The 16,410-nt window shown below is 34.4% G+C and overlaps 1 protein-coding gene across 3 annotated transcripts in view; it reads right to left on the reverse strand.

Moving 5' to 3' along the window:
• The window catches only part of SCYL2 (SCY1 like pseudokinase 2), a 70,483-nt gene that overhangs the window by 42,518 nt on the left and 11,555 nt on the right, over window positions 1-16,410 (reverse strand). For all 3 annotated transcript variants that reach the window (XM_058741660.1, XM_058741659.1, XM_058741661.1), the window contains 2 exons: window positions 11,242-11,440; window positions 1,876-2,033 (listed from right to left, as the gene is read on the reverse strand). In XM_058741660.1, coding sequence (XP_058597643.1) covers window positions 1,876-2,033; window positions 11,242-11,418 — 335 coding nt within the window. In that variant the 5' untranslated portion in view covers window positions 11,419-11,440. The remainder of the gene's footprint in view (window positions 1-1,875; window positions 2,034-11,241; window positions 11,441-16,410) is intronic.

The raw sequence follows: 16,410 nt of genomic DNA on the forward strand, positions 1-16,410 counted from the left end.
GTCCCTTCTCCCTCCCTCAGCTCCCATGATGTGCTGTTTTTCTCCTGCTATGTAACAACGATGGCTCATTTCTTTCCCTCACTCTTTTTTTCTCCTCTACATTTTAAGTTCTGTCCTCAGTACTTTGCTCTTTCTACTCATGCTCTTGAAAAATTCTTTTATTTATAGTTTTAATTACTGCCTCTGTTACCCTTAATATACATCACCAACTCTGGGCTTTCACCTGGATTACTTTACTATATAGCACATTTCTTTTGGATAACTCCAGTATTATTTCTACATTAATTCATTAAAAACTGGAAGTTATTTTTTTCCTACCCTAAAGTTGTCCTCTTTCTATCAATTTTACAGTTTTACAACCTAACAATGAAGATGCCTTAAAGTAACCTTTGAATTGTCTCTCTTAATGACTGCCCATAAATCCCTTCTGTAATATTTAAGTCACTACAAAAGAAGCTACAGAGAGAGCTTCTCCCCTCAAGAGACTTAAAATGTAATGATGAACTATAAGACACATTGATACAAGTTAAAATAACAAATATGGGCAGGATTCTAATAGGTGACATGGTAGAGGCTGATAGAATACACTCTAGAGGAAAACGCACAGTTAGGAAAGCTCAGGACAAGCGTGGCAAACAAAACTTAGTCCACTTTGGGATACAGAGTTCACAATAGTAAATGTTACATAAGAGTCAACAACTACACTTTTCTTCTGGGTGTATTCATGAAAAGAAGAGCAATGAAAATATTATCGTGATAAGAGAAATATGGGCATATATCTGGATAGGTACACCATGGTACAGTGGGGAAAAAATATGGGCTCAAGAATCAAGGTGTCATAAGTATGTGGCTTAAGTAATGTCTCTGATCCTCAGTTCTTCCATATAATCTTGAGAGTCAGATAAGTTAAACAAATGTAAAGTATCTAGTACAGTTTTCGCAGTAAATATTAGGTTTTTTTCTTTTGGGTTGGAAGAAAGTATCTTCTGCTCTTGAGGGGAGAGGGATCAGTGACAGTGGATTACTGAAGATTCCAAAGTAAGAATTACACAGAAATCCAATATATACAAAGAGATAAAAGCAAAAGTGTCCTGGCTGAAGGTGGATTGGAAGCCTGGAACTCTGCCAGCTCTGTTCCTCTACCTGCCTGTTCTTCCCCATCCTTAAAATTCCAGGGTCCACAGAACACAACTGGCAAACCATTTGGTTAAGATCTTCTGAATTTAGAGAGAGGAATACAGTCTGCTAGGTAGGAAGGAAGGAAGAAAGAAATTAGGGGTTATGACTAATGTGGAAAAAGTTTATATAGCTAGGGTATCATTAAAAGCACCATAAGCTTGAAGATCCAGTTAAGACTACACAACATTAATTTCATATTCTTGTCATTCTCAGCAACAATTCCCAAGATATCCTTGAAAAAAATAAATGGTAGAGTAACTGAGGGCTATGGACTGATATGCTGAGCATATCAGAAAGTTAAATGTCTAGAAGAGTACCTGAAACATACATAAAAATAGCCTGCAAATAGGGAATAAATGCAAAGAATACAAAAAATTCTAGCAAATTAGCAAGGAGAGCTACTTTCAGGCAGGGACTGTATGCTATCCTTCTGCATCTTCCACTTTGACTACTGCAGTGCTGAGCACAGAGTAAGCAAATACAGATTGATAGCAAATGTGAAGAAAATTCGAAAGAGGTAAATACACATAATATACAAGTAAATTTTAGGGAAATAGTAAATCCATAAGAGCTCAACACTCAGTTTATAAGAATTTGTCACTGACAGCATGCCGTACAGACAGAATTTAAATACAAAATTATTTTTAAGTATTTGTTCAAAACAAGTCTTTTATGGAAGTTTTTATAAAAATTTACCTGGACTCTTCTAAAGGATGCTGGACAGTAAGAAGTCGAGGGTGTCGTAGTCGAGTTAACTGTTGGACTCCTCGTTTTAGAGAATCGATGATTTGATCCTTTTCAAATTTTTGATATTTGTCAATCAGCTTTTTATCAAAGACAAAAACAGCCACTTCCTAATAAAAGAATAGTGTATCTAATTTTAATCAAGAGTATATAGAAGTAATAAAACTTTACCCAAGTGTCACAACAGTCTACAAATAGAAATAACTAAAATCTAATGTCAGAGAAATTATAGCACCACTGTAATACTTTCCTGATATCAAAAAGTTGGTTTCTTCATGATTAGTAAATCTAAATATTTTTATTTTTTTTAATTTTTTTTTCAACGTTTTTAATTTATTTTTGGGACAGAGAGAGAGACAGAGCATGAACGGGGGAGGGGCAGAGAGAGAGAGGGAGACACAGAATCGGAAGCAGGCTCCAGGCTCTGAGCCATCAGCCCAGAGCCTGACGCGGGGCTCGAACTCACGGACCGCGAGATCGTGACCTGGCTGAAGTCGGACGCTCAACCGACTGCGCCACCCAGGCGCCCCAAATATTTTTAAAAGTATTAGACCCAGAACCCTCATCTAAGGAGAACATAGGAAAATCTCCATCTTTGAACTCTGGTACACAAAAGGTGCATGTAATGGGTTATATCCCATGTAGTAATCTCTTATTTAACGAGAATTCAAATAAAAGCTAAAATGTTTAAAAATTCAAAATGCCATTCATAATGATAACCCTGGAGTATACTATAAAATCTTGAATCACTTTTTGAAAGAAAGTTTATATATGTCAGGAAATGCTTGTTTACAAAAAACCCATTTTGTAAGCACCTTTTACATATGAATAACATATTCACTCTCTCCTTCCACCCTATGCCCATCTTATGGGTAGTAACTGGGAATGAATGGGACCGGTACAGGAAGCTGCTCACCCACTGTGACTCTTTGAGATCATTTATAGCTTATTATCTACAATATTAAAAGCACATATTGTACTTAACTATCTTCTTCCTTTCATTTTCTCTCTTACCCAAGGAAAAATAGTTCCCATCCAGTTACCCAGTCTTAACAAATCACTCAGAAAATAGCTGTATTAATAGTTGATATATTACAATTGTGTAATGCATCAGTGATGCTACATCTCCATCCTAAATGGAAAAAAAATGATAAAGCTGGAAGCAAAATTAGCAAAGAATCAATGCTAGCTTTCCAAAATTCTTTGCAAGATTTTGAATGACTTTCAGAATGTCTATAGAAATCTCTTTCAAAAACCTCTAATTAAACCTACTACTGCTCAACTATCAATATCTAAGACAGTATCTTTCCATTTTATTGTTCTCTCCTCATTATTTCTGCTACATAAGGATTACTGTTTTTCACAAGTTAGCCTGGCAACCTAATTACCTAACAGAGATTGACTGGAGAATCCCAAACCAATCAATTTCTCAAACACAACTTGTTTTAGGTCGGAGGCTCCTTAAATGTATACAAATAAGTTAAGGGTTTTAGAGGATTAAGTCTCTGAAAAGTGATAACATAAAGGGACTATTTAGTAACTCAACTTGAACATCCCATTCCCAAAGCATTTATGTACTTTTAAGGAATTGTTTCATCCTTCACAATAATCCTACAAGTTATTACCCTCACCTCACAGATAAGGACACTGTGGAGAAGATAAATGTACTATCTAAAGATCTCACGATTGGTAACATCAAGATTTGAATCCAGTCATTTTAACTCTAAGGGCCACATTCTGTCTCCCCAGAAATAATAGAGCCAATAAACACAGAGTACCCCAGTAAAACATAACACATGCCTTCAGGAAAACAATCATTTAAGAGATTTAAATAGCACTCATATATAAATACATAATCTTAGCTCTTTTGATCATTGTAAGACACAGAACTATCAAGAAAGAGCTAAGAGCATTATGTAATATTAATTTGAACTAAAAACAAATGACCTAGAAGTTCAAGTTCCTATCTCACTATTCATGAGCACAATCTTATTTTAGTAAGTATTCTGCTATAACACATTTTATAAATGCATCTAATTTAATGCGTTTATTTTTTCAAGATGTTTTGAGTCCTTAAAAAAAGATCACATGAAATGGCTCTTTGAGCACTTGCAATTTCACCACTCTTAAGGAAAAACACTACAGTTCAAAAGAAAAAGACACACCACAAAATTCTCTCCCTCAGACATTCATTTATTATTTTAGGTCACAGATAAAAGATTTCTACATAGATCAGAATAGATTATCAACTATATTAAAACGATTTTCTCGGGGCGCCTGGGTGGCTCAGTCGGCTAAGTGTCCGACTTCAGCTCAGGTCACGATCTCGCAGTTTGTGGGTTCGAGCCCCGCGTCGGGCTCTGTGCTGACAGCTCAGAGCCTGGAGCCTGTTTCAGATTCTGTGTCTCCCTCTCTCTCTGACCCTCCCCCGTTCATGCTCTATCTCTCTCTGTCTCAAAAATAAATAAAAACGTTAAAAAAAAAAAATTAAAAAAAAAACAAAACGATTTTCTCTTTGTTCCAATCAATTGAAATTAACCAATTTCAACAAAGTTGTGACTAACACTTAGACCTCATACTGATCTCCTAAAACTCTTAGCCTGCATATCAAAAGTTTTCTTCAGAACAGACAATCACCTAACTTCTATGTTCTCCTTCTGCTACTTCACTACCCACCCTGTTAAGACATCATTTGTGTTAAAGTCCTCTCACCTTAGAAGTATTACAAGCTTCTCAAAGAAGCTTATTAAAGAAACCATCCCAACAAAAAAAAAAAAAAGAAAGAAAAGAAAAAGAAAAAGAAAGAAAAAAAGAAAGAAACCATGCTTTAAGCATCTCTGTATCCACCACAGGATTTACACCTAGAAGACACTCAGATGTTTATTACCCAGTGGCAGTCAATAAAGATAAGCAGTTACTGGAGGCTTTCCATTATTGTCCTCAATTAAAACCTTTTTTGACTCTTCATTATGAAAAGTTTCAAATATATAGAAAAGCTGAGAAAAGATGAAGGTATCTTAAGTGGACATTTTCCACTTAAGAGTCAACCGTTAACTCTAATTAAATTTTGAGGCTCTTTTTTATACAAAAATTACTAAAACAAAATGTAAGACAATCTTGTGCACTCTATTGTTTACTTATTCACTTCATACTCTTTAAAATAGATTGGCAAAGAAAGTTACCTACTCAAAAGTATTTTTTCTCAACAACCTATCTTTAAGCAAAAAATGGCCGTAAAGTAACCTACTCTAAAAACTATTTGTCAAAATGTAGACTACATATTGATACAAACCTAATTTATAATTTTTTAAAGCTACTTTGCTAACTACAAAGTTGAACTCTTGCTGAAAACAAGACAGCTTTGGTAATAAAATCTAAGTAGATATATACCAATGTGTCTAGGATTTCCTAATAGTAATCATGACCTCCAGTAACCTATCCCTCAAAGCCACCAGGGATGGTTTCTGAGACATAGATATTCCCTGTGATCTCTATTTTACAGATCTTTTGTGACTGGTCAGTGGTGACAACCATCATGCACTGTATTTTTCATATGATTTGAGGACAATGTTCCTTTCTCAAAATGATAAAACAAAATCTAAATTTTTATTTAGATTAAGTTAAAAACAACTTGTTATTTAAGAAGACTGAGAGATAACAAGATATACACCTTAAAATTATTAAAGATAGTCTATGGTCATTATTGACCTAAGCAACTTGACTAACACTTTCAGCTTTCTACAATCATTTCTTTTATTTAAAACTTTTATTTATTATCATTTAACTTTTTATAATAATTTAATTATGCCTTTGCCTACACAATATCAGCAAGCCTCACCCATGAATACTGGCATTTGTATAACATAATGTAGATTTTGCAGTAAGGAAGGGACTATGTCCAAGCCTACATTTGGTAGAGTGGCTAGAATAATGAATATCAGTTAAATATTTATTACATATTTTTAAAATCAGTCTATCTTCATTATCTTCATAGGAAGAGTCATTTAACTGAGGGTGTTTTAAAGCTTACACAGCTGTCAAAGCAAAAGAAACAGGGCAGCAAATGTAACTTTTAAGACAAAAATAAGATTAAAGCTGACTTATTAAAAAAAAAAAAGTCTATTCTAAAACTGGATAAAAAATAATCATAAATATGAGACTAGAAGACTATTAATAAATGTTGTTAAATTCATTTTAAGAGTAGTCTCCTGGCAAGAGAATCTTGTGTCAAAATAAACAAATACCTAATAGTAATAAATGAATGTTTAAACAGTAAACACACCCACATATACACTCTTTTTTAAAAACATCTTCCCCCAGGGGTGCCTGGGTGGCTCACTTGGTTCAGCATCCAACATCGGCTTAGGCCATGATCTGATGGTTCGTGAGTTCAAGTGTCACATCAGGATCTGCCCTGAGCATGGAGTCTGCTTGGGATTCTCTTTCTCTCCCTCTTTGCCTCTCCCCAGCTTGTGCTTTCTCTCTCTCTTGAAATAAATAAACTTAAAAAATATTTTTAAAATATTTCTTTAAAAAAAAAATCTTCCCCCAAAATAAATGCCCGAAGTTGATACAGTAGAATTGAAAGAAATTTCAAAATGTAGAGTTATTTTTCTACGCAAAGGAAGTAAAAGGTATACTGGTGAGACAGAAACTATATTTATATAGTGCTTTTATTATAAGTTAAATATAATAGCAGCCTTGATAGTTATAATATTCTTACCTAACAGAGAAGGTGATGATACTTCAATTTTTAAGGGAGATAGATAGATATATATATATATACACACACACACAAAGCAACCATTTCTCACTTATGATTGATACATATAATTTGGCCAAAGATTTCCCTTCAATGGTTTGTGTAATAAAGTAGAATTTAAAAACTAGAAAAGTTGGGGCGCCTGGGTGGCGCAGTCGGTTAAGCGTCCGACTTCAGCCAGGTCACGATCTCGCGGTCCGTGAGTTCGAGCCCCGCGTCAGGCTCTGGGCTGATGGCTCGGAGCCTGGAGCCTGTTTCCGATTCTGTGTCTCCCTCTCTCTCTGCCCCTCCCCCGTTCATGCTCTGTGTCTCTCTGTCCCAAAAATAAATAAAAAACGTTGAAAAAAAAAAAAACTAGAAAAGTTAACGAAATCCAATTAAGGGCATTTATCTCAGAAATCTCTCTAAAATAAATATTCTTTATAAAGGAAATAAGAATATGTTTGAAAAGAACACCTATATTTAGATACCATTTTAATCCTAAACATGCTACTCTGCAGAACTACAAAGTCAGTTTTACAAAGTTATAACAGAAACACAGCAGAACAAACTCAATACCCAGTAATTAACTACCTATTAGACATCATAAAAGTTTCAGAAGTAGAGGAGTAAGGAATATTTCACTGAATTTTCAAAAATTAAATGACCCTGAGATCTTGCCATTTGCGACAACATGGATGGACCTAGAGGGTATTATGCTGAGTGAAATAAGTCAGACCAGAAAATCATACCATATGATTTCACTTATATGTGGAATCTAAAAAACAAAACAAATGAATAAACAAACAAAAAGCAGAAACAGACCCATAAATACAGAGAACAAACTAATGGTTGCCAGATGAGAAGATGGGCAAAATGAGTGAAGAGTGGGAGGTAGAGGCTTCCAGTTATGGAATAAATAAATCACGGGGATAAAAGGTACAGCATAGGGAATATAGTCAATGGTAAATAGCATTGTGTGGTGACAAATGGTAGCAACACTTATGGTGAGCAAATTGAACAAATAAGATAAAAGTATATCTTCTGCTCAGAATGCCTAAAATAAAAAAGACTACAAAAAAGTTTGGCAGGAATGCGAAGAAACTATAAATGCTGATGGATACAACCGCTCTGGAAAAACTGACGCTGAACAAACACTACCACTATTACCCAGCAATTCCATGTCTAGATAATGTGTCATATATACCAATGGCACATTAAGAATGTTCATAGAAGTTCCCCATATATTAATGAAAAACTGCTATGTTCAGCAACATAGATATATCCCATGAACATACATTTAAGGAATGGAAGCCAAACTACAGGAGCACATATACCATGATTCCATTTAAATAAAATTCAAAAACAGGAAAAGTTACTCTCAAGTGTCAAAGGACCATATAGCAGTTACCCCTAGAGAAGGTGGGGAGAGGTAATGACTACGAGAAGATATGAATATTAGCAATGTTCCTTGATCTGGATACTGGTTATACAGGTGTGCTCACTATGAACATTCATCAAGCTATACGCTCATGATTTGTGCACTGTTCTGCATAAGTTCTTAAAAATACATTTATATTTAAAACTCTAAATAGGCACAATTTTCATTCCATAAATGTCACCCTGAAATGTCTTACATCTCTATTGAGATTCTAGAAAGAGTAAGGGTTAGGAACTAAGAGCTGCTTCTAAATGAACACTCAAAAACGAAACTGAATAGTATTTAAGTCTAAATAGTAGCTTCAAATGCTAAGAAGCTATAATTAATTATCCATTTTAACATGTTTACAAGTTGTGTTTGGTTAAGCTTACCCAAATAATAGCTTTTAAAAATCTTAATTTTGCATACAAAATTATTTTGTATACAAACCTAGCCTAAACACCTTATTTAGTTGCAAAAAAAAAATCAACTTTACACTTTTCTTGAAACTCTTAGGAATTGTTCATTGCACTTCATGAATTACTATGAGATGTTTCTTCAATGAATGTCTTTCAAAAACAATAAAAACTAGCAAAAACTGGTTTTGGAAGCATAAAGCCAGAATAATAATAATAACAGACGTCCAATCAGGTACAATGACGTTACCATGCACACAAGTAAATTTTTATTTACCAATTCTTTTTATCTTGCTACATTCCAGGTTTCATAAATATGTACTTTTTTTCATCTGTTCTGTAGGTGCTTTTATTACTACTCCACTCCTCTCAGAAACCTTCATTTAGGTTAAAAAGTCAAAAGTTGTACATGATCTGAAATTATAATTCATCGCGTACTGTTGTGAACTTCAAATAACTTTGGCAAAAAGTACACAGAGAGAATCTCCTAGCCCTAGTACTAACCTGATGTTTACTTCAAAGTCAAATTTAAGATCATATAATCTGCTAAAAACACAAATGCAATCAAGTACACTGTATGCTAGATCAAGAAAAACTGCGAGAGTTTTTAAAAAAAAAAAAAAAAAAAGCTCTCAGTCTCAGTGTCCCTTTATGTGGGGGGAAAAAGACCAAGAAGAATATCCCTTTCATTATTTTTCTCCTGGCTTCTCTAAGATCAACACTGTCATACATAACTTTCTGTGATGATAGAAAGTTCTATGCCTGCAATGTCTAGTATAGTAGTACTAGCCATATATTGCTAAGGAACATTCCAAATGTGACTACTGCAACCAAAATTAGTTTTTACGAATTGAAACAGGCATATGTAGCTTGTGGTTACCATACTGGATAGCACAGGTCCAGATTATCTATCTTCTATGATTCCCTTTTAATAAAAAATGAGATAACTAAAAAAGAATTAAAACTTCGAGTAAGGGAAAAATTAAAATGAGGCTTCAACTCCAAGGTGGTTACAGATGTAGCTATTCCTTAAGGAACTAGCCAGTAGTCCAGATAGGATACTCAGTTTAAAACACCATAGGTTTGAAAGAGGCAAAGAAAGAAGATTCAAAACTACATCCAAGAATGTAGATCCATCCACAAAACCACGAATACATTCCAAAACTATCTTTTTCCACAAAGCAATAAATTTGGGTGTGGGGGGTGGGGGATATAGTGGTTTCCTAAGAGAACCCAATTCTGGCAGTGAGCAGTGAGAATGGCTGTATTATTGTGCAATATCTAACCAATTACCTATTATTTGTGCCTGGTTTTCATGTTCTATGAACAACAGAAGCTTCAACATTATCAGAGAATTTCAGCATATGAACTACTGATATAAACACAAACACCTAGAAACTCTTTCGGTTAAGCACAAAGACACTATTAGGTTACATCCTTAATAAATAATGCAAAATTTAGTACATTTGGTGTTCTTTGATTTGCCAATAATATAACTGATTATAAAAGCTAGTGTTGGAGGTTGATCATTTACATAACTTCGTGGCCTCATTAATAGCTTTTTAAGCATTCAATACTCCAGAAACCACTTATATTTTAGTGAGCTTGGTGAACTGAGAAAACAATGTTGAAAAATGACAAATCAATCAGCATTTAAGATAAGATCAGCTCTGAACTTAAAGACTTCCAACCAAATGGCAATAAAAACAAGATTTACAGTCAGATACATACCACATACCAGCAATCTATCACAAGACCAAGGTTCCTACTTCATAAAAGGATAACCAAAGCCAATTGAGTCTTTAATATACTTGTTTGGTAAATAAGCTGATTTTGGAAAAGTCACAAATAATGTATATCCACAACTGTATGACTGTGACAGTTACTGGAAAATATGTGTAATAAATCCCAAACGCCTTACAATCCATATGTTTCACTTGTAGAGAAATAAAAGTACTTTTAGAAACAGTAATTTTTATTTTTAAAGAATATATTTCTACAGAGGTTTTAAACCTGGAGGTTTTTCAATCCTTTAAAAATTCCAACAGAAAACTGTTAGTAAAATTTAACACTAACAATCCTCCACATTTCTGAGAACCATCTGTTGCTCTCTTAAGTCAAATTAAAAAATAAAAAATAAAAATACAACTCATTCAAATGACTCTGCTAAAAGAACAGTTACTTTTAAAATAACTTTGAAATCAGTGTATCTCAAAACACATTTACCAACTATTCCACAAATGTACCCCCTTCTGATAATAAAATCAAGTTAAACACAAAAGAATGTTACAGAAGTCTATTTTCCAGAAAATAGACTTTTATTTTATATAAAATAAAAGGGGAATAAGAATGCACTAAATAAGAATGCATTTAATGTTGGAAAATTTAACTGAGTATTTTGCCAATAGCTTACTGACAAATTTGAAAAGGAACACAATTTTTATTCCAAAACAAATACTTTGCTAAAAATCTAATATGCTCCTTTACTCAACAGAAACATTTATTTTATTAAGTAATCAAAATTAAATTACAAGATGGGGTGATATATCAAACAATATATTTGTAACCAGGAGATTCAGGGCATGTTTAAAAGCGTTTATTTTTGTATGACTTCATTAGATGGAAATGAGAAGTAAAGAACCCATTACTTTTGGCATTTCTTAACATAAAAACATATATGCACATTATACTACTTATTAACATTGGCATTTTTTGCCAATGGACTCTGAATTAAAACTTACCTGTTTTGTTGACTTTTTTGTGCCATTGAAAATCTTCCAAGCTAGCCCATTGCCACCACTGGCAATGTGTCGACCAACATCAAATTCTCTAGTGACAGGGTTTCCCATTACAGCACTAGTGACATCAGCTGTTACTTTCGTAACAGTACTCTTTAACTTATTAAGCATGGACTCCATGGCTGCAATATTGAGTAGTTACCTAGAAACACAAGGGAACGGGGGAACGTTGATCATTTGTTTTTACTTGTTTTTCAGCACTTAATGTTCATTATTTAGTCTGAAAACTTAATATACCCCCAAAAGGGAATGAAACAATTCTAGAGTATAAAAGCTACATGTTGGTTTTGTCTTCAAAGAACCCAATACATTCTAATGCAATTTAAATCTAGGAACCAAACTGTTCCTTTCAACCTCAATTATTACAGACCAGGAAGAGAAAAGACACTTGACGCTGACATGAATGTTGTTCAACTATATAACATGAACCCGCAACACTTTAAGGGTATTAGAGGGCCCAAAACTTTCTTCAGACTAAAAACAGCCATATAAAACCTGAAAGGAGCTAATGCTATCTATACTAAACAAGAAGTTTGTATTTGATACAAGTTTCATTCACTAATAAAATAATCATTGAGGGGCACCTGGCAGCCTCAGTCACAAGAACTTATGATTCTTGATCTGGGGGTCGTAAGTTTGAGCCCCAAGTTGGGTATAAGATTACAAAAATAAATAAATAAACTTCAGAAAAATAAAAAATAATAATGATATAAGGCGCCTTGGTGGCTTGGTTGGTTATGCATCCAACTGTTGGTTTCAGCTCAGGTCAGGATCTCATGGTCATAGGATCAAGCCCCACATCGGGCTCTGTGCTGGGCATGGAGCCTGCTTGGGATTCTCTCTCTCCCTCTCCCTGCCCCTCTCCCCAGCTTATGCTTGCATACACTCTCTCTCTCTCAAAATAAATAAATAAGCATTAAAAAAAAGAGAGACAAAGAGAAGCATTTGGAGAAATTTTAAAAATAATAAGTAAAATAACTACTGTTGACCTATGAAATCACTCAAGAATATCTTCTAGAAGAAAAGCATTGATGGCAAAAGGACAGTAAAACATGCACAAGCAGTAAGTCATAAGATATTTTTTCTTTTAATATTTATTTATTTTTGAAAGAGAGAGGGAAGGAGGGGCAGAGAGAGAATCCCAAGCAGGCTCTACCCTGTTAGTGCGGAGCCCAATGCAGGGCTCCAACTCATAAACTGTGAGATCATGACCTGAGTCAAAATCAAGAGTCAGATGCTTAACGGACTGAGTCACCTAGGCACCCCTCATAAAATATTTTTAAAATTTTACACACTTCTGGCCATGATGTAGGAACAAAGACTGAATTTATCCTCTTACCTTAAGCAGCTAGAAGCTGGACAAAACGTATGAAATAAATGTTTTCAGGCAGCACAGGTAGGTAATCCCAATGAGAAAGCAAACTAACAAGGTGAACCCCAGGATTGCTCCAGCTTTCTGCCTAGAGGTACACTGCAAACCACAGAGTAGAGAGCAGAATTCCAAGCAGCGGTCTAGCTGAGTTAAAGAGTTGAGGAGAGGGGCTCCTTGGCGGCTCAGTTGGTTAAGCATCTGACTGCGGCTCAGGTCATGATCTCACAGCTCGTGAGTTGGAGCCCCGCGTCAGGCTCTGTGCTGACAGCTCGGAGCCTGGACCCTGCTAAGGATTCTGTGTCTTCCTCTCTCTCTGACCCTCCCCCGTTCATGCTCTGTCTCTCTCTGTCTCAAAAATAAATAAATGTTAAAAAAAAAATTTTTTTTTTTAAAAGAGTTGAGACAAATTGGAGTTCAAGGATGCAGAAGTGCCTAGGAGTTCTGGGATACAATTTCAAAGAGAAAGGGGAAAATTAGGGAACAAGAGAGAAAGAAAGAGAAAGAGAGAAGGAAACTATGCTAAGAAAGAGCTCAGAAATTTTCAGAGAAATCTGATGCACTGTTGAACACTAAGATGCCCACACATGGTATGAAACTCCACCAGGTCAGGCAAGGACCAACTAGAGAGCTGTAAGCTGAATAGTTCCAGAGTCCACACAGGGCTGCAATTCATTTAATTTCTCACCAGCTAGAGTAGAGGCCTCAATGCTCAACCAAAGCATTCAGTAGAAACCCCAAAAGAACCATGCCTTAGTAGTGAGATAAACTGTTCTCAGAGTAAAATCTACTCTAAACCTGCCCTAAAAAACTAAAAGTAAGTCTCAAATGATCAAACTAATCATGAATTACTTAACTGACCAGAATGAAACCCAATATTCATGAAAGAAAGACAAAAAAAATTTCAGAAACCTAACAATGTAACATTCACAATGTTCACCATGCAATCAATAAATATTAGATTTGCCAAGAAGCAAGAAAATGTGCTCATAATCAAGAACAAATCAGTCAATAAATCCTCCAAAATGATAGGTTATAGACATTAAAAACATTAAAAAGCTATCATAATGAAAGCTCAGTTGGTTAAGTATCCAACTCCTGGTTTAGGCTCAGGTCATGATCTCACAGTTCGTGAGTTTGAGCCCCCTATTGGGCTCTGTGTTGGCAGCACAGAATCGGCTTGGGATCTTCTCTCTCCTTCTCTATCTGCCCTCCCCTGTTCACTCACTGTCTCTCAAAATAAATAAACTTAAAAAAAAAAATCTATCACATATCTAAGTATTTCAAGGAAAACATGAACATAATGAAGAAAATAGGGTCTTTTTTTAAAAACCCAAATGAAAATTCTAGAGATAAAAAGTAAAATATTTCAAATAAAAAATTTAGAGAATATGATTAACAAATTAGAGAAAGTAGGAAAAAAAATTAGTAAAACCTGAAGGTAGAGTAAAAGCCTAGGGAAAAAAAAAATGAACAAAGTCTCAATGACCTGTGGGACAATATCACAGTATAACATATATAACTGAATCCCAAAAGTAAGAAGGAAAAGGGAAAAATAACATTGGAAAGCATAATGGCCAAAATGTTTCTGAATTTGATGAAAACTATACAAGGTGTCAAGAAATTCAATAAACCACAAGCAGGATAAACAGAAAACCATGTTTGGACATGTCATATTAAATAGCTAAAAGTCAGTAAGAGAAAATCTTAAAAGCAGCCAGAGGGAACAGGAAAATTACATAGAAAGGAAAAAAGATAAGAATTTTCCACAGACTTCTAATCAGAAACTATACAAGCCAGGGAACAACTGAATGGAGGTCTGTAAAGTGCTAAAAAAAACAAACAAAAAAAACAAAAACACCTGTCAACCTAGAATTCTATAAGGCAGGGGGAAAAAAAAACTTTCAAAAATAAATGTGAAATATTTCTTCAGGAAAACAAAATCTGAGAGAATTTGTTGCCAACAAATATTCACTAGAAGAGATATTAAAAGAAGTCCTTCAAACAGAAGGAAAAAGATACCAGATGGAAATGTGAATCCATAAAAAGAATGGAGGACACTAGAAATAAAAATTACGTGGGTTTATAAAAAAACTTCTCAAGTTATTTTTAAAAGATAACTGATCATTTAAAGCAAAAAAACAAAATACATATACCTATATATATATATATATATATATATAGGTATATGTAGAAGTAAAAAATATGACAAAACAAAACAAGCACAGGAGAGAAGAAATGGAAGTATATATTTGAGAGATTCTTCTATTATATTTCAAGTAATATAACATCACTTGAAAATAGATTATAGCAAATTAAAAACACATTAAATCCTAGACTAATAAGTAAAATAATAGATACAGCTAAAAAGTCAATAATGGAAATAAAATGGAATCCTAAAATAAGATGAATACAAAAAGATGTAGGAAAAGAGGAAGAAAGGAACAAAGAGCAACTGTAACAAGTAGAAAACAAATAGCAAGAGAGCAGATTTAAACCTGACCCTACAAATAATTACATTAAGTGTAAATGATTTAAAATTCCAATTAAAAGATGAAACTGTCAAACTAGATTAAAAAGCAAGACCCAACTATGTACTGCTAACAAGAAATCCACTCCAGGGGTGTCGAGGTGGCTCAGTTGAGTAAGTGTCTGACTCTTGATTTCAGCTCAGGTCATTATCTCATGGTCATGGGATCAAGTCCCACACTGGAGCCTGCTTGGGATTCTCTCTCTCTCCCTCTCTCTCTGCCCCTCCCCAGCTCATGCACATTCTTGCTGTCTCTCTTAAAATAAATAATAAACATTAAAAAAAAAAAGTCCACATTACAGGATGACTTAAAACTGAAAAAATGTTAAAATATACCAAGCAAGAGTGGCTATATTAATTACAAACAGAATAGGCAACATTTCATAATAACAAAGATGTCACTTCATCAAGAAAACATAAAATCTTCAATGTGTACACACACACTGAATAAGAGCTTTGAAATAAAGACAGCAAAAAAATGACTGAAAGAAACAGACAAATCCATAATTATACTTAGAGACTTCAAGGATCCTCTTTCAGAAATAAATGGACATAGACTGAGCAGACAAAAAAAAAATCAGTAAGGATATAGAAGACATAAACAACACTATCAAACAACATGACCCACCCATAATATCCTACTTGACAAGAGCAGAATGCATTTTGTTTTCATGTGTACATGGAACATTAATTAAGACTAACTATATTCTTGGGGCTCCTGGGTGGCTTTGTCGGTTGGGCGGCCAACTACAGCTCAGGTCATGATCTCGCGGTCTGTGAGTTCGAGCCCCGCGTCGGACTCTGTGCTGAGCACTCAGAATCTGGAGCCTGCTTCCGATTGTGTCTCCCTCTCTCTGCCCCTTCCCTGCTTGCTCTCTCTCTCTCTCTCTCTCTCTCAAAAATAATTTTAAAAAATTAAAAAAATTAAAAAAAGACTAACTATATTCTTGGCCATAAAACAAATCTCAACATATGTAAAACTACTGAAATATAAAATACATTATTTGACCACAATGAAATTAAACTAGAAATAAGTAGTAGGTAAATATCTTTAAAAAAAAATGCAAAACATATTTGAACTTCTCAAATATGTATTAAATACTTCTCAATAACCCAAGGGCTAAAATAAATAAGTCACAGAAATTTTTAAATACTTTGAGGTGACTGAAAAGTAAAAATCTGTGGGATGTAGGCAAGCTGGTGACTAGTGGAA

Source organism: Neofelis nebulosa, chromosome 8 (genome assembly GCF_028018385.1).
Source record: "Neofelis nebulosa isolate mNeoNeb1 chromosome 8, mNeoNeb1.pri, whole genome shotgun sequence".
NCBI classification, from domain to species: Eukaryota; Metazoa; Chordata; class Mammalia; order Carnivora; family Felidae; genus Neofelis; species Neofelis nebulosa.